At 43.1% G+C, this 27,145-nt stretch overlaps 1 protein-coding gene across 1 annotated transcript; it reads left to right on the plus strand.

Moving 5' to 3' along the window:
• The first annotated feature begins 7,430 nt into the window (after positions 1–7,430).
• On the plus strand, positions 7,431–22,644 carry rrp12 (ribosomal RNA processing 12 homolog). Its single transcript, XM_083695805.1, has 34 exons — positions 7,431–7,621; positions 9,009–9,229; positions 9,377–9,460; positions 9,619–9,695; positions 9,865–9,970; positions 11,499–11,615; positions 11,750–11,888; positions 12,129–12,256; positions 12,357–12,455; positions 12,538–12,629; positions 12,858–12,969; positions 13,195–13,295; positions 13,406–13,520; positions 13,665–13,807; positions 13,907–14,028; positions 14,167–14,231; positions 14,397–14,559; positions 14,646–14,800; positions 14,901–14,968; positions 15,068–15,161; positions 15,288–15,446; positions 16,354–16,434; positions 17,462–17,567; positions 17,761–17,868; positions 19,327–19,484; positions 20,014–20,105; positions 20,224–20,376; positions 20,503–20,675; positions 20,940–21,047; positions 21,145–21,188; positions 21,314–21,392; positions 21,599–21,666; positions 21,763–21,845; positions 21,975–22,644. Exons 1-34 carry the CDS (start codon positions 7,483–7,485, stop codon positions 22,075–22,077), a joined length of 3,855 nt encoding a protein of 1,284 aa, XP_083551931.1. The 5' UTR covers positions 7,431–7,482; the 3' UTR covers positions 22,078–22,644.
• The last annotated feature ends 4,501 nt before the right edge of the window (positions 22,645–27,145 follow it).

Here is a 27,145-nt window from a genome sequence, read left to right on the forward strand (position 1 = left end):
TTGATTAATTTGTGAATAAACATTCTGAATATAGTATTGTTGTTTTAATATATAATATATACATACATACATACACACACACACACTGATGTTGTTCTTCCTAGTTCCTGCATTGCAAAACTGCATCTTCTCATGTAATTATTTATTTTACGTTAAGCGCTAACCACTACGTTATTCTCTCTCAAAATTCACCAGAATTGCTTATTTAACAGGTGATATGCAACATTTTCTCTGGGTAGAAAGGGGGGGCACAGCCACCTTCACCCCATCACAATATTTTAGGCAGCACCCGCTCGCGAAATATACTTCCTCCGTCCCTGCATTAGTGACAAACGTGTTAAGCCGCTCCAAATCCTGTCTCTGTCACTGAAAAAGGAGACAATCTTCTGAACATTTTTCTCACCAGTAGTGTGTCCCTCCATATTAGGTATTAGGCCCAGCACGTCCTCCCAAAAGCACTCGCCATAAAAATCTTATATAAACAAAGCTATGCTGTCAGTGTTGTCTGTGGATTCGTCAACAGCCAGGGACGTGACCTCTGTGTTTCTCAATCTGTCCAAAAGGGTTTCGAAAACCTCCGTTGCTAGAACGTCAACTCTCCTTGCGGTTGAAGTGTCAGATGTGGGAACTTTTTTAATCGAGGGCATCACCAGATTTCTCACCTTGTCATCTGTGATCGCTTCCTCAGCAGTAGCTAACATCCACTGTCTCCGAGTCTGTAAAAGGCCTCTTCTTTTTAATCAAGGATCCATGCTATACTGAGAGAGGGTGCTGTTCTCTTTTGCGGAGCATTATCTAACCACGGTGACTCTTCTCTGCTCATAGAAGGCCGTTCGATTTTGAATTTTGTTGTTTGTTTCCACAGAAACGCACTCGTCACACATCAAGCACATTGGTTTTCCTCCTTCAGTTGATATGAACAGATACTTCCCAGTCCATTCACTGCTGAATTAACTTTAAGTTTCTTATTTAACCATTTAACCATGTAATTTAACCATTACAGGGTTTAGTCTTTCAATGCAAATGGATGTTTTGCTGAAGCCTTCCAGCTGGAAAGCAACTACACTAGAGGTAAAGTTAGGTAGCTACTTCACATAGCATGTGTTACAAAAATAATTAAAGATAAGTTGACTATTATATACTGCAGCGTTTCCCAACCGCTGTGCCGCGGCACACTAGTGTGCCGTGAGAGATCGTTGGGTGTGCCGTGAGAAATTATCCAATTTCACTTTTTTTTAATTAACATTTATTAATTATTATCTGCAAATAATATGCCATTGTCGAGTGTCTGTGCTGTAATATAGTGACTGGCAGAGTAATGTAATATTCCTCCGGGTGGCAGCAGGTAGCTAATTGCCTCGTTCCTTCTTAGAGACAAGAGAATTAGTGACGCATGCGACAGGTCGTGGTGACAGTGATGGAGAAGTTTTTAAAAAGGAAAAATGCAAACTCCGAACTGGGCCCTGGACAAGATTCTGACCCAGGTGAAGGCCCTAGTATGAGTGGTGGTAACAAGAAAGCAAAGACGGTGAGCTTGAGGCAATACAGCGAAAGCTATCTTTCGTTCGGATTTACTTTCACCGGGGATGAGACGACACCGACTCCATTATGCTTGGTGTGTGGCGAGAAGCTGTCCAACAGCGCCATGGTGCCAAGCAGCTTAAACGCCATCTCCAAACGAAACACCCGTCGCTTCAAAACAAGCCGATGGACTATTTTGTTCGCCTGCGTGAAAACACAGAGAAACAGGCAACTTTTATGAGGAAAAACCACAAAGGTAAATGAGAAAGCCCTCAAAGCTAGTTACCTAGTTGCTGAACTCGTAGCTAAATCAAAAAAGTCCCACTCTGTGGCAGACATTAATACTACCTGCCTGCATTGTCAACGAGATGCTCGGCCCTGACGCGGTTAAAGACATAGCTAAAGTCCCGCTCTCAGATAACACAATTGCCAGGCGTATTGATGACATGTCTACAGACATCGAAAGTCATGTTTTGGGAAAGATACGCATCAGTAGGAAATTTGCGTTGCAACTTGATGAGTCTACGGATATTATTGTATCAGGCTACAGTGTCATTTTGTAACATTTTTGGTTGGTGGTGTGCCGCAAGATTCTTTCAATGTAAAAAATGTGCCGTGGCTCAAAAAAGGTTGAAAACACTGATATACTGTATGTTAAAGATTATCTAGGGACTGATACTGAAACTAGGTAACGCTGAAGTTTCACACTAGATGTGTTGTCTATTAGAGGGTGACATCAGGCTAGGAATCTTACGGGGCACTGCTACAGGAGTGAAATATCAATGTTAGGACAGGAGATGTGCACAGGAACAGGCCAGGCCAGGCCAGGGAGGATTCTAACCTGTGACATTTTTCTTCTTTTTTACTAGGCTACTGAAATACTGAAGAAGGCTAAATAAGCAGGGGGACGGGACATGGGGTGAAGGTGTGTGTGTTTGTGTGTAACCAGCTGTTGTATGTTTTTGTTTTCACTGGAGCTACCTGTCCCTTTCATACTGTAGCTGTTCTTGATTTGTGTTTCCACCTATATACCATGTACTACTCTACAACACAATGCGTGCATGATGTTGCCTGACAAGATGTTAGAGAACTACGTTTAAACTTTACTTATATGGAACCATATGGATAACTTTGTATGTTGTAAGGAAATAAAGTGGGTGAAATGGTGACATAACACTCAATATAAACATTGCATTGCTGATTTATATCTGTAAGTAATTGGACATTTAGGGTTAGGGACATTTACGGTCACAGTGACAATGGCCACAGGCGTAAGTAATTTATAAAAATGTTTCCAAAACTGTTAAGAAATCATTTTTTGAGCTCTCCTGGCTGTACCTCTGGAGTAATTGAAGCAAGATAATTATTTTCTCAAATTGCACATTTTCAAGCTTATCATGACCAGTTGTGGTCCAAGTTTCCTCCAGTCACATCAAACCTTCCTGTTTGCTGTCACAAAATGCTATAAAAATAAAAATTACATGTACAGTAAGAATGGGTTCCAAGCCCAATTTCCTTGTTTTCGCAGCCACCAACAAAAAAGGTGAAATAATCGAACATGCAACTAACAGAAAACCTACAGTATAAGCAAGTGTTATGGCGTGGTACTGTAGAACTGTAGAAAAGGATAACTATGTAGAAATCATTACATGTTATTGCAGAAGACCAAAATGTTCCTGGGAGAGGTAGCCTCCGTCCAAACTGTCTTTAACTGAAACGATGCCACTGTAGGGGCACATGATGCACTTATAGTAATGGTGCATGTAATGATGAGAAGAACAATGTCTTTGGGATGAATGCACTGGCAAAATAATAAAATAACCCCCTAATGCGGTCAGCAAGGCCCACAACATAAAAACTCAAAAAAATAAATAATCAAAACACGTTCCCCGGCTATGTGTCTACAGTGACCTCCAGCATAGTTTGGTCAAACTGGAGTGTGTTTAAGTAAATGTCCATGCCAACTGACTCCGAGGGTTCCATGGGGTCAATGGTTGCGCTCAGCTGTTCCATTTACTGGTCAGTCAGTGGGCTGTCATGCACTGGAACAGTCACCCCAGAGTGGGGGTCTTCTTGAACCACTGCCCTCTCAGTGGAGTAGCGGAATGTGCAACTCCTGAAAGAACAAATAAATCCTCCAATTGGAAAATGATTGTACAACATTGTTCCATCAATGTTTTTTTCTGTGCAAGAGTGTTTTAAGTTGTTGTTGTACTATGCATTTAGAAATTGATTTAGTGATTATAGGTAAGCCATAAACAAATGTTTCATAGTAAAAAAGTTAAAAAAAGAAAAGAATATTGCTTAAACCATACTTATTAATGCATAATGAAAAAACTTCTTTTGTCAAGACATTTTCTTTAAATTATAATTTTTTCTGCCAATTACAAAACTGTACCTCTAGATTCTCTGGTTCCACAATGGGATTACGAACTTGACCCATTTCTCACAACTGGTTTGGTGTCAGGTTCTGCTCCGTTCTCATTGGATGGTTGTCCCTTCCCTCACTGAACACATCAAGAATGGCTTCCAGGCGGGGCAGGAACACATAATGGCAGCAGAATAGTTACTAGAGTAGAGTACTGCTACCGATGTCCAGCTGGCCCTGCTCCTCCAATATGTGAAGAATGTAGTTGAACATATTGGTCACAGCCATCAACACATCTCACCGCAGCCTTTCAATCCTGAGGTTACATTTTTTCCCAATAATAAATAACTTCTCATAGTATATAGGACTTTGGACATAGTTCCAAACAAACATATTTCATGACATATGTACATGTATGTACATCACATTAGATTCCCATTTGCTCTTGGAGCAGACATTTTTTAACTGAAATCCTAGAAATGAATTGACACTAAAATAATTGTACTGCCTTACTTTTGATTGTGCACACTTTTGCCTGCAATAAAACTCCCATTGTCTAGTCCATGCACTGACAACATCAGATGTGCCACTGTTACGTTTTCCACACCACAGTGTGCTCATACTCTAGTAAAAGGGGAAACAATTTCCTCATGATTATCTGCACCCTGTCCATACTGAAAGACATTTGTTTTTGGTTTCCTATAACATTTCTTCTTAAAGCCACAGGGGGAAAACAGTGCCACTTTCAGCTCCACCAAAAAAGCACATACTGTAGAATCATACCTGAGTGAAAACCCATAACGCTGAACAGACTCGTTGAAGAAGGCCAGTGTGGTGGCTGATGAGTTGTTCGATGCAGCTCCCAGATACATTATCTACATGAAAACCAAAAAAGACATGAATACAGCATTGCAACATCAAGCTGACCAAATACTTTCATTGCTAACAATCTTTATTACTCTTTACTTAATAATAATTATATGACAAACCACCCTCATTGCAGTACCCGCCACTGACTAGCAGTTCCAATTCTAATGCCTACGATACACATCTGCTCCAATGCAACCATGGCCTCTACATGGTTGTGTGTATTTCACTTATAGAATGAAATTGACATCTACCGATGCCCACCAGAAGCCCTCCTTTTTGCATACACTAACAACCTCAACGTCTTGTACAGACACTGCATGAAAGTAACGTTTACTGACGATACAGAAAATCAAACTCAAGCAAACCTAGGAGCTCCACATTTGCCTCAAGTAAACCTAGCAAAATAGCTAGTCCTCAATAGAGAACAGGTGGAGAAGCTTAGCTGTTTGTCTGAGAACTTTGGAGGACAGAGGGCTCCACTTCATCAAGAATACAAAAGTTTCAACAGAGCACCTGTGGCATCTGACTCCCAAGGCTGAAATGTACTGAATGACTCAACAGCTGACAGAATGTAGAACCTAGGCTATAGCCGACACATGGATAACACATTGCTTTCCAGTCATAGACACGTGTGAATAATTGGGGACATTGGTTGCTTACCTTTCTTGAAAAGCCATCAATTCTATCAAAGATATCCATGTTGTACCTGTTTATAACAGAAAATGCTTAGCCATATAGATTTGTATTCAAATTATGTTAAAGTTGTATATGACAGCGTCACGCTTTCATTACACAGGGTTGTTATTGCTACATGATTGATAATGCATTTGTTGCATGGACTGGACACTGCTATGGTGCTACCCTGCAATACACAGATAGGCAGCAAATGACATAGCGATGACAAAATAAAGGTCTGCATATCATTTCAATACAGACTTGTGTTCTCATCTTAAATATGACCTACTTTATAACTTTGTGGTTGGTGTTGATATGTACCAGATACTTGGGACAGGGTACAGAAGCCCGGGATAGCTACAAGTCAAACGCATAGAACCATTATCAAACTTTATATTTACATTACATGTATGGCATTTAGCAGACGCCTTTATGCAAAGCGACTTATAACAAATACATTTGTTTAAGTAAGTGAATCATCTATCCATCAGTCATCATAAGATAAAGTAATCAATGCTCAGACCAGGGGCCATAGGCAGTCACAATGCTTTTTTTTTTTTTTAGCATTACCTAGTTTCAGCATCAGTCCCTAGATAATCTTTAACATACAGTATATAATAGTCAACTTATCTTGAATTATTTTTTGTAGCACATGCTATGCGAACTAGCTATGGATTTAAATAACAGTAGCTACCTAACACCTCTTTACCTCTTGGATAGTTGCTTTCCAACTGCTCCAGCAAAACGTCCATTCGCGTTGAAAGTATAAACCCTCAGAACTAAATGTGTTGAAACTTATCTGTTGGGAAATCAACACAGCCTAAATTTTTTCCTGTGTAAACTCAGTGAAACCAATAATCTTAATAAACTGAAAAATACCTTACATAGTTTATGGAACACAACACCACATGGCTAACAACAAAACAAGGCATGATGTCATCAAACAGCGTTACGTGATTGGCTGGAAAAGAAATTCCGCAAAGATCTTGGATTGCAGTGGAGATAGCATCATTTAACCCCCACTTCAGCCCTGCATTTGTGGATCGTGTTCCGTCGAGAAGTGGAAAGTTAGTGCCAAAAACATGTAAATAAATGTAAACAGATCTACAGATGTAATGTGCAAATGCAGATTCGACAGTTCTAACTCAACGCAATACTTTTTTTTATAACTTTGAAAATATGTTTATCACTGCTTTCGTTTTTATTCACACATCATGATGTTTATATTTTAAAGCATTTACTCAAATAATTTTGCATTTATTAAAAAATGTTTTACGAATACAAATTAAGAGGTGTTTGTTTGTGGATAGTATATTACGTAAATGAAGGGGCATGGGCCTTGTTACTGAACATGTTGAACGTATCGGCATGTTATCTGTGTTCTTTGAGCTCCAATAGTGGAACTCCGCCCATCTACTTCCGGTCAATGTAAATGTATGTAAATGAGAATTTCTTCAAAATAAGAACACCCAAGTTAAAATTTATTTTGCATTTAAACATAGCAAATAGGGGTCAAGGAACCACAAAAATATGCTAATAATCTTAACAAATATATATCAATCATAAGCATATAATATTTGGTTTAGTATTACCCCAGAAGTGTTTGTAATTGTTTTTATATTATTATTATGAAATGGTATTGCCCCAGAATAATGGGCTGTACAGAACTATTTTTCAAAGATTTCCATACATCTCTGGTACCACTCTACTCCTCAACACTTCCAGAATACATATCAGGTGAGTTTGAATCTAGAGCTATGTCATTGCAAATGTTGCTGGCTATTTACTCCAGGCACACAGCTCAAATTACTCAGCATGAGCACGGCCGGATCTGGTCTCCGGGCCGCCAATTGAATAGACCTTCTGAAGGCAGTGAGTGGAAGAAATGATGGAAACTTGTCTTGAGTGGTAGACAGCGCCCCGTGTGGGGATGAAAATAAAGTCAGGGAAATCAAACATGTGACGCTGACAGTGACGTCATTCGGGGAGCGACAGTCTTCTGGAACAGATGTCTGGCTGAGCCAGCGTGATTATCTTAATCGAACAAAATGGTTAAATCGGGTAAACTACGATCTGGAGCAGCGTCCAAAGTCAAGCGATGGAAGAAAGGACACAGCAGCGACTCGAACCCCCAGACAAGCCGATACCGACAGGCTGCGAAAAGTCGCTTTTTCAGCCGTCCCACGGGTAAGCAGCGCTGGGTGTTCGGCCTGATCACACGTGGATAGTCAGCAAAGTTATGGGGCCGGTCCCGAGAGCTTGCTGGCTAAGTAGGAAGCTACCAGCTACAGATAAAACTTTGTAAACAACATAACTAGTTACCCTTTGCTTTCAAACTGTGTAAGCTAATAACCAAAACCAGCAGCCATATCTTTATATAGCCATGACATAATGTGCTATTTTAAGATACTTTAGCTTCAGCTAAGAAGCAAGCCCCCCCTATAGCTGTATTACACAGGCAATCAGCAATGTGTTTTGAAGAAAAGTATCCTAAAATTTGCTGTTATTTCATCCCTAGTTTCAATATTTCACATGTAAACAAGTAGCAAACCATATGTTAATGTTCACTAATATCTACGGATTAAAATGATATGCAATATGACTCCTCATATGATGTAAATGTTAAGAAATCACACAAAAAACGGTGCATTTCACTCTATGGGAAATCCCATAGCAATGATTTGTCAATGGAGAGGTATAAATCAAATTTGAATAAAGTTGATGATGATGATGATGATGTAAAACCTCTCAATTTGTATAGAGAGGGACCTAAACAATTAAATTGAATATTGGGCCATCGTAGATTTTGTCCACAACTGCCCCCCCATGGCTGTCTTTTTCAATATGGCCGCCAAGCATCGCTACAGGGCCTATACCCCATCCGTTTTAAATGGACTTAACTGAATTGATTATTGGTGCAGTAAGACAAATTATGGTTAATACTGTTTGTAGGGGTGTAGAGAACATAAACAAGACAATATATATTGGCTTGTTTTATGGCTTGCATCAGCAAGTCCAACTATAGTAATCTGTATGACTTTTTATTATTATTTGCATTATCTGCCGCCTCCACAGCTTAAACCTTAACAATTTTGACGTTTTCAACTATTAGTAGTTGATGTTGCCCTAAATTTACATGAGTTTCAATGGGGACCATTGTGTTTCATTGTAATATATTGCAAGATGCTTTTCATCTTTTAAGCTAATCACTCCACCTTTTAAAATGCTAAGCTAAACTTTCATTAAGACATTTTGCTAGCATTGGGGTTTTATCTCTCCACTGAATGAAAACTAGCATACTTTTTAAAGGTAACTATTTAAAGGACATATCTGGCACACCTCTGTCATATGTTTGTGTTCTATACACTTTGGTCATACTGCACCAATAATTTATTCAGATATGGCTATTCAAAATGTTTGGTCTTGGCCGGAAGACTGGACTACCTCTTGGCCAGGGCTTCCCAGCAAAAAAGACAGAGGGCTAGGGCTATCTCAATGATGTTCATCTGGTGCAAATGAAACAACAAACAAACAAACTGCCACTGATTAATAACCTTTGCTCTCTTGTCTCTAGAGAAAAGTGACCTGACAATTGATGCTCTCAAGCTGCACAATGATCTGCAGGCAGGACCCCTGGAGCGGGGCACGGGTGGCCGGGGAGATGCATGTATGGAGGAAGAGACAATGACAGAGAGGACATCAGGGACCTTCCTCAGTGGCCTATCAGACTGCTCCAACATCACCTTCAGAAAGGTGCAGCGCTTCTGGGATTCCAACTCAGCGGCCCATAAAGAGGTTTGTGAGAAATTAGTTTTTGCCTTGGTTTACAATGTTACTGGTTTAGGTTGCTGGATGATTATCACCTCCTGAATTTCCTCTCAGCTTCTGTGTATGAGTAAACTGTGATGATTGAACCCTGTTGGTCATATCTGATTCCTCCAGATCTGTGCTGTGTTGGCTGCTGTCACTGAAGTGATCCGCTCCCAGGGGGGAAAGGAGACAGAGACTGAGTACTATGGAGCTCTGGTGAGTCTTAATATTAAGTCTAAATCTTAAGCCGAACATCCCAGAAATAGTTAGATTTTAGAATTAGAAACAGAACATCCAAATGGCATGTTAGTAGTTTTGTAGACCATTGCCCTTGATGTTGTTCTGAAAGTGCTTTGCATTTCTGCTTGTTCCAGATGACCACCCTGGAGGCAGTGGAGTCAGGAGAGTCATTGGCTGCTGTAGCGTACCTCCTCAACCTTGTTATGAAAAGGTCAGAGTGACAGAGTTATGCTTTCATGAACTCTATCACCAATCACATCAGTCATATCATTGATCGCTACAAGAAATGGATGATTCGTTTTTAGTTAATTTTTAGAAGCATGACCAGGGTCTTTATAGTTGTGTTTTTGGAGTTGACTGTTCTGTGTTGTATCCCGCAGGGTTCCAACTCCAGTACTGATCTCTAAGTTCTCAGACACAGCCAAAGCCCTAATGGATGTCATGTCCTCTCATGCCAGCTCTGAGTCTGCCTCTGCCCTAAGATGGGTGAGTATGTTCTTCATACATATACAGCTCTGGGAAAAAATTAAGACACCACTCCACATTTTTCTTAAATCTGCATCTCTACATGTATGGCAGCCATTCCATTCCAGTGTCTGTTGAATTCCAATACAGGCACACCTCATTCTACTTAATGAGGTACTGATTAGGTGATCACCTGAACCAAATCTTATTTAATGAGGAAAAGTATAAAAACCACTGCTGTGGTCATCACTATCCTCTTGCAATAGGACCAGCTGGATGGCAAAAACAGTGCTAGTAGTACCTCAAAACTCATTCGAACTCCGCCAACTCATTCGAATGTCACTCAACAACCGTAGGATGACATCAAGTGACCTGCAAAAAGAATGGCAAATGGCAGCTGGAGTGAAGTGCACAGCGATGACGGTTCGAAACAGGCTCCTAGGGGCAGTCGTGCAAAGCTAGAAAAAAGCCCTTCATCAACGAGAAGCAAAGAAGAGCCAGGCTGAGGTTTGCAAAAGACCATAAGGATTGGACCGTAGAGGACTGGAGTAAAGTCATCTTCTCTGATGAGTCCAATTTTCAGCTTTACCCAACACCTGGTCGTCTAATGGTTAGACGGAGACCTCGAGAGGCCTACAAGCCACAGTGCACCTACTGTGAAATTTGGGGGAGTATCGATGATGATTTGGGGGTGCTTCAGCAAGGCTGGAATCTGTCTTTGTCTTTGTGAAGGACGCATGAATCAAGCCACGTACAAAGTTGTTCTGGAGAACTGCTTCCTTCTGTTCTGATAATGTTCCCCAACTCTGAGGATTGGTTTTTCCAGCAGGACAATGCTCCATGCCACACAGCCAGGTCAATCAAGGTGTAGATGGAGGACCACCAGATCAAGACCCTGTAATGGCCAGCCCAATCTCTGGACCTGAACCCCATTGAAAACCTCTGGAATGTGATCAAGAGGAAGATGGATGGTCACAAGCCATCAAACAAAGCCGAGCTGCTTGCATTTTTGTGCCAGGAGTGGCATAAAGTCACCCAACAGCAATGTGAAAGACTGGTGGAAAGCATGCCAAGACGCATGAAAGCTGTGATTGTAAATCAGGGTTATTCCACCAGATATTGATTTCTGAACTCTTCTTAAGTTAAAACTTTTAAGTATTGTGTTGTTTAAAAATGAATATGAACTTTTTTTTTTTTTTTTTTTTGCATTATTCGAGATCTGAGAACACTGCATCTTTTTTGTTATTTTGACCAGTTGTCATTTTCTGCAAATAAATGCTCAAAATGACAATATTTTTATTTGGAATTTGGGAGAAATGTTGTCATTAGTTTATAGAATAAAACAAACTGTGTTTTACTCAAACACATACCGATAATAGCAAAATCAGAGAAACTGATAATTTTGCAGTGGTCTCTTAATTTTTTCCAGAGCTGAATACACACACACACACACACACACTACCTTTACATTATTATATAACACTGTTTACTTTATTTGATCTGTAATAAGCAGATTGTTGACCCTTAACCTCTTAAATTGTGTCTACAGATCCTGTCATGTCTGGCCACTCTGCTGCGGAAGCAGGATGTGTCTGTATGGAGTTACCCCTCCACTCTCCAGACTTATCACAGCCTACTCAGCTTCACAGTACACAGCAAGCCCAAGGTCTGCCTTAACTACAGCCAAAACACTAACACAGGCAATGTGCTGAATATTGAATACATTGTCTGCAACAGAAATCGCATAGGTTTGCAAATGTTTTTTGCTTGGTAGTTATTCTCTTTCCCACTCTCTCTCAGGTGCGTAAAGCAGCGCAACACGGCGTGTGTTCCATCCTCAGAGGTAGTGACTTCTTGTTTACAGACAATGCACCGCCCCATCATCCTGCTGCTATGACGACCGCCAAGTTCTGCATCAAAGAGATGGAGCAAGCAGGAGGTACGACCTCTCACTCTAACACACCCCCTCTCTGAGTGTTCTCTTGGGATCCCCAGACAATATTGGACTGGACCAAGACTGATTAATTTCAACCATTATGGGTTTGCTCTTATGTGCTAGTCTGACCCAAACAGCAATCCCTTAACATGGACAATAATGAGCTAGTGAGGAGCGAAATGATGAACTGTATCATTCAAGTGTAGTAATCACCTTTGATTATCTTTGGTTATTTTGGCTCAGGCAGTAAAGAGGACACCACCACCCTGCATATGCTGGGCCTTCTGAAGGACCTGATGGGAACTTTTCCTCTTGGTGCCGTCAAGTCCTGTTGTGAGACTCTGCTACGAGTCATGACCCTCAGCCATGTGGTGAGAACACCGAGCTGGACACACACACACACACACACACACACACGCGCATCCACACTCTCTCTCTCTGCTTACCTCTCTTTGTGTTTCTGTCTTCTAGTTGGTGACTGCGTGTGCCATGCAGGCCTTCCATAAGCTGTTCAGTGGGAAGCCCAACCCTGCCACCCTGTCCCCTGAACTTAATGCTCAGATCATCACGGTGAGACACAAACACACACATACAAACCTTGCATACCTTTGAGAAGGGATGCAAATAAATGTGTGTGCCCTTCTGTCCCCAGGCCCTCTATGACTACCTGCCCAGTGAGAATGACCTGCAGCCTCTACTAGCCTGGCTGGCTGTCATGGAGAAGGCCCACGTTCACCTGGCCAGGTACAGTACACTACACCTGAGCATACACGTCACCAGAGCACACACCCTGAGTATACCTCACCCATCCAGTTAGGGAGCTTACAGGAGTGTGTCAATTGTAAATAATACTATGAAATAACATTCTCACAGCATCTCATTTAGGGACAGAGGAGGTTTAATGCAGAAGAGCTTTGATGCATGTTATGTTCTCAGACTGACACCGCTCCCCCTCTTTCTCTCTCTCTCTAGTCTGCAGAGTGCTCTGAGTCTGGGTCACCTCCCTCGTCTGTTCTCGACAGCCATGTCCTGCCTCCTGTCCCCACACACACAGGTGGTCTCTGCAGCAGCCAACACTCTCAAGGTAAATGAAGGATCATGTTGGTCATCCGCTCCACATAATCTAAACTTCTTGTGTTGACTCACTGTGAGTGTAGTCATACTCAAGGAAAGCCATGAATGCTTGATTGATAAGTTTAATGTTTTGCATGGTCCACAATCCCTAGCTATTACTTTCTGAGTAAAGCCTGTTTGGAGGCTAGGTCCCTCTCACCATATAGTATACACTTATTTGTTGTGTGTGTTGTAGACTCTGGTGTCTGAGTGTGTTGGCCCCCACATGGAGGAGATTGGTCCAGTTACCCCCACCGCCTCTGCTGGGAACCCTGCCTACGTCTGCAAGATGTTCCGGTGAGTTCCCTAGCCTGGTCTGAATGTCATGCTGTCTTAGTCCCTGGAAATGTGATGTGTGTGTGTGTGTGTAAGATTAATGACTCAGTCTTGTCCTTTGTGTGTTTCAGGATCGTAGAGGATGGTCTGTCCTATCGCTTCCACGCCTCCTGGCCCTTTGTGCTACAGGTGCTGGGCTGTTTCTACAGAGTGGCAGGAAAACATGCACACCCTGTCATGATCAAGGTAAAACACACATACACACATACACACACACACACACACACACACACACACACACATAGTACAATTTAAAGTACTGAATCTTTAAGATGCCAGCTGGCAGAAGACACTGTAAAAGTAGCTATTAACTGTTTGTGTGTTCTTCAGTCTCTGCAGTCCCTGGCTGACCTGCGCTCTACCCCACGCTTCCCCTTCAGTGGTGAGCTGGATCTGGCTCTAGGGGGCGCTGTGGAGAGCATGGGGCCTGAGGTGGTCCTGGGAGCTGTTCCCCTCAACATCACTGGCAACGAGTGAGTACACACTTGGGGGGGCATTTTGGAGATATGTTTTAGGGGTTCTTTTGACATTCTGTGTTTTGGGGTTGTTCTGAGGTTGTGGTTGTGTTTCAGGGATGACCTGGAGTTCCCTCGTAGCTGGCTCATCCCTGTCATACGAGATCACGTTAAGAACACACAACTCGCCTTCTTCACATCCTACTTCCTTCCTCTCGCCGCCACACTCAGACAGAAAGGTGAACAGTAATTCTGTGTGTGTGTGTGTCTTACAATGTACTGCCTTACAGTGTTCTTTTTTAAGTCACTCTGTCTAATAAATTACAAAATGTTGTGTGATGTAAAATGTCCTGACTCTGTTTCTGTGTGCATTGTAGCTGAGCAATTGGGGCCGGCAGGACAGAAGCTTGAGGCAAAAGTCTACCAGACCCTACAGCTGCAGGTAACCATGGAGCATTGTGTGATTGTTAGTTGATTATGTGGCCTGAACCATCCCCAGAGTGTTTCTCCGTGGCTTCCTCGGTTCTGTGTGGATGTTGTCCTGTTAGGATATGTTTCCAAATCTCAACCCTCCTCTGAGGTGTGACTCTCTCTGCTCCCCCATCAGATCTGGACCATGCTTCCTGGGTTCTGTGTGGGCCCTGTGGACCTTCTGGTGTCCTTCAAGGGCATGGCCCGGGCACTGGGCATGACCATCAACGAGCGACCAGACCTCCGACTGACCATTTGTCAGGCCCTACGCACAGTCATCACCAAGAGCTGCAAAACAGGTACAAACACACACACACACACTTGCAAGAAAACTGTATGCTGCATGTCCTCCTTTTGAATGAAGTTACTGTTTGTCCCTCTGTAGAAGAAGAGAAGGCAGAGGTGGGCCGGTTTGCCAAGAACTTCCTGCCCATCCTCTTTAACGTGTACAGCCAACAGCCTGCTCCAGGAGACATGGCCCCCTACAGGATGGCTGTCCTCGACACCATTAAAGTTTACCTGACTGTAACTGACACCGAGGTTAGAAACACACACACACACACCATTTCTAAGCATGTAAGCTTCAGCCACAAGTTTTGTGTTGGAGTGTCTGTGTGTTTATACTCTCTCCTCTCCTCAGATGGTCTGCACGTTCCTGCAGAAAGCTACAGAGAGACTGAGCAGTCCAGAGAGTACTGAGTTCATACGGTATGACACACACCTCCAGGCTGTCACACGTGTCCTGTGTTTATTCAGTATAGGTGGTACTCATCTAACCTGCTATGTCCCGCCCCTATCCTCTCTCAGGCTGTCAGTCATGGACCTGGTGGTTGCCATGGCACCATGTGTAGACGAGGTCACCATGAGTCAGACATTTGAGCTGATCAGGCCATACCTGGAGGTACCCCCACACACATTTCTCACTCAAATATGCTTTCTGTAAGTTTGATTTCAAAGTTACTTTTCAGTGATCTTGTTCCTCTCTGAATGTGTGTGTGTGTGTCTCTCTCTCTCTCTGTCTGTGTAGAATAAGGAGCCAGGCATGCAGAAGAAGGCATACCGTGTGTTGGAGGAGATGTGTGGGGGAGACCGGGAACAGTGTAGATCCTTTGTTCTCTCTCATCTAGAAATACTCAAACACGTACTGCTGGGAACTCTGAAGAATGCCTCCTCGCCTGCCAAGAGGGTAAGACCACCATGTGTATGTGGTTGTTTGTGGGGAAGAGTTGGAGCATCAGGTGTGACTACAGAGTCGGACTTACACTCACACCTTGCTATATCTTCTGAGTGTAAGTCCTTGTTTATCTGAGTTTGTTGACATCTTTTCTGGCATCTCGTATCAAAGAGATCGTTAAAGCTTCCCTCAGCTTCATCAAAGTCATCCTCTTCATCATGGACCCTGTCCTCCATCACTGTCACATCAATGACACTTGGGTCATGCTTCAATACTTTGGGGGCAGTTTGCATTAACATTTTAATATGATTTTCAACATGCTCCTTAGATCCACCTCTGGGGGGCGCTCCTGTGCTGGTGCTGTTGTCACTCTTAGTGCTGCAGCTCCAGCCTGGAGACCCTCGGCAGCTTTCTGGCTGTACAGTTGGAGGTGCTTGAGTCATTGGCGTGTGAGATCAGTCTACCTGCCCCTCCAGCCTCCCTGCTGCACTGGCAACCTTCAGTTGTACTGGCAGGAAGCTCCCAGTGCAGCTAGGCTGGGGGGCGGACACAACAACCCTTCAGTTACTCTGGGTATAATCCTGTAGCAGTGCACTTATGCCTGTGCAACATGCTCCTTAGATCCAACATGCTCCTGTGCCAGTACTGTTGTCACTGTTAGTGCTGCAGCACCAGCCTGGAGACCCTTGGCAGCTTTCTGTCTGGCTCCTATGCAGGAGAGCACACATTACATCATGTTTAGTTAGAACTGTGGTTCTCAGCCATGTTAGCTATACATATCCCCCCCCCCCAAAAAAACACAAAAAAAACAAAAAACAATGGGGTTTGGACCTTTCACCTGATTGTCCCATGCCACATGCCACTTTCTTGTCTCCCCCTCAAAACAAACCCATTAAACTCTCATTTCTCTCTCTCTCAGCCAAGACTGAAGTGTCTTATCCACATAGTGAAGCAGCTGAGTGAAGAACACAAGGACTTCATCACAGCCCTGCTACCAGAGGTACAGTCATACTCTACTAGTGTTGTCACGATACCAAAATGTTGACTTCGATACTGATACCAGCTTAAGTGTCACGATTTCGATTCTTAAATGATACCACGGTGACCCGAAAAAACATAATGAATCCATAATGAGATTTGATGGCTGATATTTTCATCAGTATACTATGCTGAACAACACATGAGTGAACACAAAATAATTCTATGATTTTTTTTTTTTTTTTTACATTCATTCAATATGATAGAAAATATAAGGTTAGATTTGTAAATCTGGCCGTAATACAGGCCCAGGTCTTATCTCAATGACATTAATATTTCACTAAATTATGGTTTGTAGATTTTAACCTAATCTTGAGATTTCATTTTTAATTCTAACTCAGTTCACAATTTGAGGACCTGCTGAACTTAATTTCCATCCCTGAATGTGTTATGTGATGGAGTCATGTCTTCTAAGCGTATCCTTAGCTATCAGACCAATCACTGACCTGTCGTGATTTTAACTCCTTGAAGTGGTCAGGATGTCTATCAGAAAGATGCTTGGCTAAATGTGTTGTGTTGCCTCCCTTTGACTGCATGGCTTTGTAACATCTCTTACAAACAGACGTGATTTCAGTCGGCTCGCCGTCGTCATTGGCTCTATAAGCAAAGTAATGCCAGATTTCACTTGTGGCATCCTTTTTATCAACAAGTTGGGGACGGCCAGCATCGACACTTGCGGCTTCCATCCTTCTTTTTTCTCCTTGTCGATTGTTTAGTGTTGTCTTTCCCAGCCACACACGCCCACTATGCATGCAGAGCGCATGCCATAGCGCACTGCCCCCCCGTGAGCATATAGACAAATTACACTTAATTACAGATAATGTTCCACACAGCTCAAAGTAAATACTGCGTCACGCATTTGTTAAAAAAAAAAAAAAACACTACTCTATATACACACACACATGCAATGTAGCTCTTCTCTTGGATGGTAATAGAGCATAGGCAATAGGTAAGTGATTTCATGTGAGGTGTTATGTTTACGTCCTCAGGTGATCATCTGTACTAAGGAGATGTCAGTGGGAGCTCGTAAGAATGCCTACTCTCTGCTGGTGGAGATAGGAAAGGCATTCATCCGTTTCAGTGGAGATGCCAAAGGTAACACACTCACACACACTAACCTTGCCCTAGCTAAGAGGTCATTGTCCCACCTCTCTCGTCTGACTGAAGGGGTATTAGTGAATTTCTTGGGTGCTTGGATTCTTGAATAGAGGCTGATATGCTAAAATGCTGTTTCTCTCTCTCTCTCTCTCTCTCTCTCTCTCTCTCTCTCTCTCTCTCTCTCTCTCAGAGGCTCTGGAGCAGTACCTGCTGTTGGTGTATGTGGGTCTGACTGGGTCAGTCACTATGATCACATGCACTGTCCTGGCACTGACCCGGCTGGTGTACGAGTACAAAGGTATGTCCGTGTGTGTTAGGGCTGCAATAATTAGTTGATTATTTAGATTATGTAAATTCGGTGATTTACATATTTATGACAGCGTCGTTAATTATATATATTTTTAAAATATATAAATTGCAATGCCTTTTAGTTGAACAACATATCACTGGTTCTGCTCAGTCTTTCATCACAGTCTCTCACCCCCCCCTGCCCTCCCTACCAATTCAAAATACAACACTTTATTATACCCCTCCAGCCACGGAGGACAAGTTGTAGGTGTGGTTGTGTTGTGAAGATGTTGGATGCAAACCCCGTTGTCTGTGCTGAGGAGGGTCCTTCCAGAATGATCAGACCCAGAGCATTTAAAGTGTGGGAATACAAAAACCCAATAATATGGTACTTTGTTTGCTGTGCAAAATCCAAATGGCATACCACATCAGTAAAACTGCTATACACGAGCAGTCGAAAAGGAAGCATCCCGGAGCCATGCGGGAACTTGACACACAGCCAGGACAGCACAGCACTGAAGTGAAGTGTTGATGCTAGCTGGCAGGCTATGTAGCTTGGCAGCTATTGCTACGTTTTAAAAACGGCAAAATTGCTCTGACACGTTCAAAGTGCTCCATTCAATGACGGTGTATGCTTGTGTGACTAGCGAAGTTGTCCTATAAAACGATAGCTGTTTTTTCCGCCCAAGCATTTCTGTAATCGATCTATGTAACGCAGCTATGTCCGGGGTCTCATACTCTGTACAGTAAGCAGTAGCCATGTGCGCAGTGCACAGTTGATCAAAATTCATCCTACACACATCCTCAAGTAATCTGTAATAGTTTTTCAACGCTATCCCAAAGTGCAGCACCTCCAACTGATGATCAATTTGATTCTTTCAGCATTTAGCTGGGCATAGATAACATTCATGTTATGATAAATGCTTTGTGATATCAAGAAACGCAAAAACTGCGGACTAATGGGTGTTCTATTCTTATAGGACAATAAAGCACAATAAAAGAAATTGATAAAAAGAAGGAAGAAATGGATAATTGCATGTACTGTACTCACCCTTAACTGTACTGTAGGCATTTACAGGCATTAATCAAATGATTGTCATGAACTGTCATATAGGTACAATTTAAATATAAAATAAAGTATGTGACCACTGAATGATGGCATTACAACTACGCACACTTTAATGCATTTGGAAAATGTATATCAATATCATTGCATTAAAAAGCATGTTTTTTTTGTAAATAACCATTAAGACTAATCAATAAAAAAATAATCTATAGATTAATTGATAACAAAATAATTGTGTGTGTGATTTGCAAGCCTCCAAAGAAAAGGAGCCAGCCAGCTAGCAAGGTCCTGCCAAATGCCAGGCATTTGTATGACCTTTGATAAAGGTGTATGGGCCCCTTGCATCTCTGTTCTTAACTGTAAATCCAAAAACAAAATAATGGGTGTGTGTGTGTGTTTCAGACTCTATAGATGTGTCCACCATGGAGCAGCTGTTGCATAACGTGTGTCTGCTGCTGACGTCTCGTACCAGAGAGATTGTTAAAGCTTCCCTCAGCTTCATCAAAGTCATCCTCTTCATCATGGACCCCAAGACCCTCGCATCACACGTCACTGTCATGGTAGTGTGTGTGTGTGTGTGAGAAAGAGAGAGAGAGAGAGAGAGAGACATTTTGACTGTGCTTCAATACTTGGGGGGGGGGAGAAAGAGAGTTTGCATTAACATTTAATGTGATTTTCAACATGCTCCTTAGATCCACCTCTGGGGGGCGCTCCTGTGCCGGTGCTGTTGTCACTCTTAGTGCTGCAGCTCCAGCCTAGAGACCCTCGGCAGCTTTCTGGCTGTACAGTTGGAGGTGCTTGAGTCATTGGCGTGTGAGATCAGTCTACCTGCCCCTCCAGCCTCCCTGCTGCACTGGCAACCTCCAGTTCTACTGGCAGGAAGCTCCCAGTGCAGCTAGGCTGGGAGGCGGACACAACAACCCTTCAGTTACTCTGGGTATAATCCTGTAGCAGTGCACTTATGCCTGCTAAGATGTGCGTCCTATGAAGGAGAACACAACATTACATCAAGTTTAGCTAGAACTGCAACAGACATGTTTAATATATTATGCATATTTATGCATTCATATGTGATTCTCTCTCTCTCAGATGGAGGGTGTTGGTAACATTAAGGATGATGTGAGGAGGCACTTCAGGACCAAACTGAAAAACATTTTCACAAAGTTCATCCGGAAGTTTGGGTAAGGATTCATATTCTGTGGTCCATCACTCATTATATTCCACCACTGCATTCTGATTAGTTTGAGGAGAATGGAGCGCATGTTGTAATACAATGTAATGGTATTTTTATGTCTGTAGCTTTGAGCTGGTGAAGAGCATGTTGCCTGTGGAGCACCATAAGGTGTTGGTGAACATCCGTAAGGCCGAGGCTCGCACTAAGAAACGCAGACAGGCAGATGAAGAGGACGACTCCGAAAGTGAGGTGGATACACCTAAAGCCAAGACAGAGAGGTAGACACCCATACCGAACCAAATACACACACACACACACACACACACACACACACACACACAGGAGAGGTGTACACTCTTACTTACAAAAGTACACTCTTACCTCCCCCCCGCCCTCCGCCCCAGTATTGAGGAGATCCTTGCTGAGTCGGACAGTGAGCTGTCAGAGGATGAGGGTAAGGGCAGTAAGAACCAGCGAAAGGCGGCAGGCAAACAGAAGGGTCGGGCCTGGCTGAAGGAAGGACAGGAAGACGAACCACTCAACTTCCTCGACCCCAAGGTCTCCCAGAGGGTGCTAGGTAATGGATCCTATTTTCAACTGTGTGGCTGCATTCACACCATATTTGACGGTCAGATATGACTGGATAGTTCTAAGCATATTGTCTGATCTAGATTCCATCATATGGATTCTACCTGTCTAGTCCTGTCAAATCAGCAGAGGGGAGTGAACAATGACAGAAGGGGAGGGAGCAACGTTGATTCTTTATTTGTATAGATAGAAAACTCTTATGTTTACAACGGAACTACTTTTAGTTTTGACATGGTTACTGTTGGTTTTCCAGCCACCAACCCTGACATGAAGAAGGCTCCCAAGAAGCAGCATGGCTTCAAGGTGACGTCCGATGGACGTCTGATCATCAGAGATGATGAGGAGGGAGACAAGACTAAAGGTAGGAGTCTATCTCTGTTCTGAAACATTACAGCTGGTGTAAGTCTCTCTCTAAGTCACTATCTGAGCTGATTTTAACCCACAACTCTCCTCCACAGATGATGAGGTGAAAGATATTCTGGAGGAGGCTGGAGTCAAGAGTGTGAGTATTCATCAGCTTGGAACACTTGACTAATATATTACCACCTAGACACAATTTTAGATGATCTGAAATGTTTGACGTTGTTAATGAAACCTCTTCTTTTCGTTTATCTCTCCCTCTTTTAGAAAAAGACTCAGAAGAGGAAATTCCAAGATGGCAACTTGGATGATGACATGGAGATTGAGCCCCAGATGAAATATAAAGGTAAGGAGGATCACAACAAATGATCACAAACGGCTGCAAAATGTCACATTGATTCAGTCAGACCTGCTATAACAGTTGTTTGTGAGGCCTTCTCAGTGGTCTCCATTGTAAACTGGGCCTGCCTTTATATAAAAACTGGAATCACTGAATCACACTGCCATTGAATAATGTTAACGATCATCTCACCATTTTCCCTTTCTCCTCAGCTGGAGGTTCAGGCATCCACAGACCCCTAGGGGGCAGCAGGGACATTGGGGGAGACTACAAGTCCAAGGTGAGCAGCACACACAAAAAAGCACATGCAAAAAAGCCTTCACTTACATCTATCAGAAGTGTGTCTGAGTAACTGTGTTTCTGTCCTTTCTTTCAGAAGGGTAAAGGGGATGTGAAGAGGAAAGGAAAGGTTGATCCGTACGCCTACATTCCCCTGAGGAAGGAACAGTTGAACCGCAGGTATGCACAACTAATAACTAGTAAACCCACAGTCATTACAACCAACAACTGCATCACATCTTTAGTCTCTGTGGTTGTGTAGATCTCATGAGTTAACCCCTTTGTGTGTGTGTGTGTGTCTGTCTATAGGAAACGTGCAAAGATGCAAGGCCAGTTTAAGGGCATGGTGCGAGGGGCCCAGAAGGGGGCGCTGTCTGGGAAAAAGATGCAGAGGAACAAGAGGAGGGCTTGAAACAAAGTTTATTAGAACTGTGTGTGTTTGTCTGTCTCCGTGCTTGTTCTGGAGAATCAGCCTGATTAATCCAAACTACATATGGCTATACACTCACTTATCTTTCAAACAAGTGGACATGAGGAGACCCATATGTACAAGCAGTGCGTGTCGTCGTGGGATACACAGTGTGACAGCGAAAGAGAAAATATGAATTAAAGATGGCGGTTGCCTTTTAACTCTGGACGTCTGTTGTCATTGAGACATGGTACAGTATCCAGCTTTTTCAATAAATCTTCAGTCACATGATTATTGGCACGTGTGCTGATGGATTACTATCCATCTATTAAACAAGATAAATGTATTTGTGTGTCTTGCTTAAAAGGATAAAAAAAAAATGTTGCTGATAATAACTGTACAAAGAATGGCTTGCATATCAATGCTCTGTTTGACCACTAGAGGGCACTCTGTTTGAAAATGAATACAATTGATAAGAACTGGCAATACATTAATAGATTTCCTCTCAGATTCCAGCACAGTTTGTATCTTTGTATTGAAATATGATTAAACAAACCATTCTTGACTCAATCTTTGTGTCATATTGGTTTAATTTACTTGTGTAGCAACACTCTGCACTTACCATTATGATGTTGACATGTAATTATCTTCACATTAAAATTGAGCTTCCCAGCAGTACCTAACCACACATCACAACAAACATTACAGATGGCAAACGCATCTGGTGATCTCAGACTGGGCCTCCAGCGTCCTGATAGTGGGGCCTCTTATAGGAATAGTAAACTAGGAGGCTAGGCACAGTGTAAGACGGTGGTTAGTTGGTTACCATGGGTGAGAGGACATACCGCTGAAGGGTTGGAGTGTCCAGTGTGTGAATGAGTCAGTCATTCCAGTGTGCTGTCTGGGCTGCCTTCTCAGCCCTGTGCTAAAGCAACACTGTCCAGCGTAGGCAGAGCAACAGAAAGAGATCTATTCAGGAGATTACGAACACCATCATACAACACTCCTACTGTTCATTGTTCTCTCTCTCTCTCTCTCTCTCTGTCTCATGTTCTCTCTCTCTGTCTCTCCCTCTCACTCTCTCAGAATAACTGCAACGTCTTATTCTGGCGAGTCAGGGGAGATTCAATGATAATTTAGACCATGAGATAGTGTCCACAAGGGCTTGTGTGTGGGTCAGTATGTATGAGAGGGAGTGGAATAGTATATATTGAAAGAGTATGCTGCATGAAATCATCATCCCAAGCCTACATGCCTGTCTTGAGGTCAGCTCCAGTGATTACAGGACAGTTTCAGGGGTAGGGGTTAGGTTAGGTTAGGGTTAAGTTAGGGCTAGGTTAGGGTTAAGTTAGGGCTAGGTTAGGGTTAAGTTAGGGCTAGGTTAGGGTTAAGTTAGGGCTAGGTTAGGGTTAAGTTAGGGCTAGGTTAGGGTTAGGGGCCAGAGATGGGAGCTGTGGGTTGTTCTCAGACTGGTCATGTCAACCAACGGATTGTTGCATAACATGAGTCATGTGGCGGCAGACAGAATCAGGTATTTCAGAGTCAGCTGTGTGTATCTGAACTCTCAGGTCTATCAGAGGAGGGGGAGCAGATGTTCTGTTCTGGAAAATTGAAAAGCCTGCACACTGATGCTCCTTTTTTTACTACAGGATGACGTTACATTTCTGATATGGAACATTCCCAATAATGGTCGATTGAGCTGTATTAACGACCACAGCCACAGCTTATTACGTCTACTAGACTGGTGTAATGGGAAACTACAAGATAAAAAAACATTTGCTGAACCATTCTATACAGTTCAATTGATGTCCTTTTAGATATATTCATCACGTTTCTTCAACAGGGCACTTGGCCTTACAACTTTATGGCACACCAAAAGGGTAATTAGTTTGATTAAAGCAAATGCACTGAAGAGGAAAACATTACATCAGTACATGTTTAATCTTCTAAATCTGACACAGTCAATAAATATGCCACTGGATTTCAGTGCTGCATAACTTCTCATTTATGTGTTGTGAGTCAGCTAAACTAGCCAACATGACTTTGTGAAAGTCATTCCCCTACTGACTGGCTTGGGGGAGGAAATGATTAATATGATATTGGATATCAGTCTCATCCTTAACATTACTCAGTAACACAATGCACAGACTCAGTCAGACTATCAGGAGCCCCTTCCAACTAACACATACAAGTCTAGTATCTAGACACATGGTATAAAGACTCAGAATAAAAACACTGAACACCAATACAACAAAAACTGCTTTAATGAGAACTGATACACAGATATTTCATTTACATATTTTGGATTGTTAATACATGGTACAGAGGGAAATAAAGTAAATGATTGTTTGAGTGTTAAGAACAAGCTGCAATGTGTTCCTGTAGAGGACCACCAACAGGACAAAGACATGATGGAACTCCTCTTCATGTAAGTGCTCAATGCAAACCTTTCATACTCCTAGTCCAAATACAAAGTAACCATGGACCTAAATTAATCATTTTTCTATTCTATTGAATACATTAACTTCATATAGCCCCCTCCCACTATGTTAACCAGTGCTAAGAGAATGTGACGACATCAACAAAGAGACCAAGTAATAGAAATTAAATGAGTAACAGATTAACAGGGTAGGTAGAGTGAGAGGTCAACTGAAACTTCCTCTAGACTCTGGCTAAATAAATTAAATAGTCAAACTGCCCTGCAGTTAAAATTATTATTTTTTTTTTGTGTGTATGGTGATCATTCAGTCATTCAAGAGAATATTCTTGAGAGTATGAATGAGATAAACATTGATAAGCCTCTTTGGTTGAATAGAAAGACACATAGTAATTGCATCTTATCGGGTTAAATGCACCCCTAGAATACATCCTCTAATATATCCTCTACTTCCTTTCACAAACCCTCAACACCTATCATCTTAACACCCTCCACCACTATATCCCCCTGGCAATCACTCTACCATCTGAAAGCTGACCATCCTCACATACTAAGAACACATGCAACCCGCCATTAAAAAAATTGTCAAAGTTACATTTCACAATCTCAATGTTGAACGTTCAGTATTTAATTACCTAAGTCTTTCCCTTCAACAGTTGTAATTTCATTAATAAAAACGTATCAACAACACTGTTCTCTCTGCTAAATATAAACAAAAACAATTCCCAACAAATACAATTCAGATTTTCTTAGTTTCTAACATGTAAACTCAGTAGTTGATCTGATATTCATCAAATATCATTTTTGCTGTCCAGCAACAAAGCTCAGTCGGAACCCCTGGCTCTCAGAAACACCTCTCTCTCCTGGGGGGTGAGGAGCGGGGAAAGTTTGGGGGATAGGGGGGAATTTAAAGTTAGAGTAAAGAATTTGTGGATGAAGGGTGATGTGGAAGGCTGATGGGGAAGTGTTTAGGGGTTAAAGGGGAGAGTTTATGGGTGAGGGGTGAGGTTATTGTTCTTTATGGGAGTGAGAGTTGTGGTTGTGAGGTGTTCTTTGGATTGGGGTCCATTCTGGGTTGCCTTTCTGGGCTATCCCCCTCCTTGTCCTCAGGGCCTGGGTGGGGGGCGAGAGGGTGGGGGGCCTGGGGGCCCTGGGGGTGCACGGGCAGGAGGCGGACCAGGGGGAGGCCGAACCATTGATGGGGGAGCTCGGGAGGGTGGGGTGGCGCGAGGGGCTCGGGAGGGTTGGGTGGAGTGGGGGGCTTGAGTGGTGGGCTGCACCAGAGGCTGCTGGTCTGGAGGAGGGGGAGGAGGTGGGGTGTAGATGGCAGAGTGAGAGCGGGGAGCAGGCTGGGCTGGAGTGGAGTTCTCTTCTCTGACCCGGTGGAACCTGATACAGCGACCCTGGAAGACAGACAGACACACGTACACGTTATATTAACATGGTGTACAGAATAGCACAAGTAAACAGAATGGGGGCCTGTTCTCCCTCTGGGTCCCTACCATGCCCAAGTGACTCATTTCAAAAGGACCGTAAAGGAGCTGGGTCATTCTCCCTTACCAGCCTTGCTGACAGAGGCTCAAGTGTTCTGGGTTCCAACAAGGACATAGAGCTGGTTCTGCGTGTGTGTGTGTGTGTGTGTGTGTGTGTGTGTGTATGTGTGTGTGTGTGCATGTTCTGTGCACACCTGATGGTGATGTTGGCTAAAACAGGCACAAACACACTGTGCACTCACACATAGATACTTCAACTATCTACAGTTGACAAGATACCTCCCCTCTTTCTTCTCTCTCTTCCTCTATCTCCTCCCTTCTTCCTCTCCTCCCCTCCTCCTCCATCTTCTGTTGTGTCTCTCTTGCTTGTTTTGGTTAAGAGCAGAGGATGGCTTTATGTTTCGTATGTAGCTGACTTGTTGGAATGTAATGGGTGGTTTCAAAACCCTCACAATGGTTAACAGAGGGCCTTTGGCTTTTAACATAATTTACAAGTCTGGAAGAATGGAACGCTTCTCTTATTGTTCTCATTGATGGCCTCTCTTCGGTCTCTTCCACCCTCTCTTCTCACTCGTTCTCCCACCCTGCCGCTCTCTTCTCTCCCCCCTCTCTCTCCCTCTCTTTCTCTCTGGAGTGTAGGTTCGAGTGTAGGCCATTCTGTAGCAGACCCTTGGTGGTCTGATTTAACACCTTATTAAACAGAGAGGCCCTAAAGTCACACTGGGGCCATTGAGAGGGGCCAGGGTTGGAATTGTGACGACCCATTGTGTGTGTGAGTGTGTGTGTGTGTGTGTGTGTGTGTGTGTGTGTGTGTGTGTGTGTGTGTGTGTGTGTGTGTGTGTGTGTGTGTGTGTGTGTGTGTGTGTGTGTGTGAGGTGATTGATTGGGCAGCCTTGTTGGGGGGTGATTGCGGTGGTCTTGTTGGTGGGATGCAATGAAAAGGCAAGTTTGTGAGCAGCAGAGCAGCAGCCCTACACCAGAGAGAGCATATGGGCACAATGAAACAACAGCCTCATGAATATGTGTGTGTGTGTGTGTGTGTGTGTGTGTGTGTGTGTGTGTGTGTGTGTGTGTGTGTGTGTGTGCGCGCGTGCGTGCGTGTGTAGCAGGCTTACACCCGAGAGAGCATATGGCCTCAATG

The sequence above is a fragment of the Argentina silus genome (assembly GCF_951799395.1).
Source record: "Argentina silus genome assembly, chromosome: X".
Classification (NCBI taxonomy): Eukaryota; Metazoa; Chordata; class Actinopteri; order Argentiniformes; family Argentinidae; genus Argentina; species Argentina silus.

Coding starts and splice junctions, on each gene's coding strand:
- rrp12 (XM_083695805.1), top strand. CDS start 7,483: ATGGTTAAATCGGGTAAACTACGATCTGGAGCAGCGTCCAAAGTCAAG. Junction 17,869..19,326: donor GCTGGTGTACGAGTACAAAG/GTATGTCCGTGT, acceptor TGTGTGTTTCAG/ACTCTATAGATGTGTCCACC. Junction 21,667..21,762: donor GGGGAGACTACAAGTCCAAG/GTGAGCAGCACA, acceptor CCTTTCTTTCAG/AAGGGTAAAGGGGATGTGAA.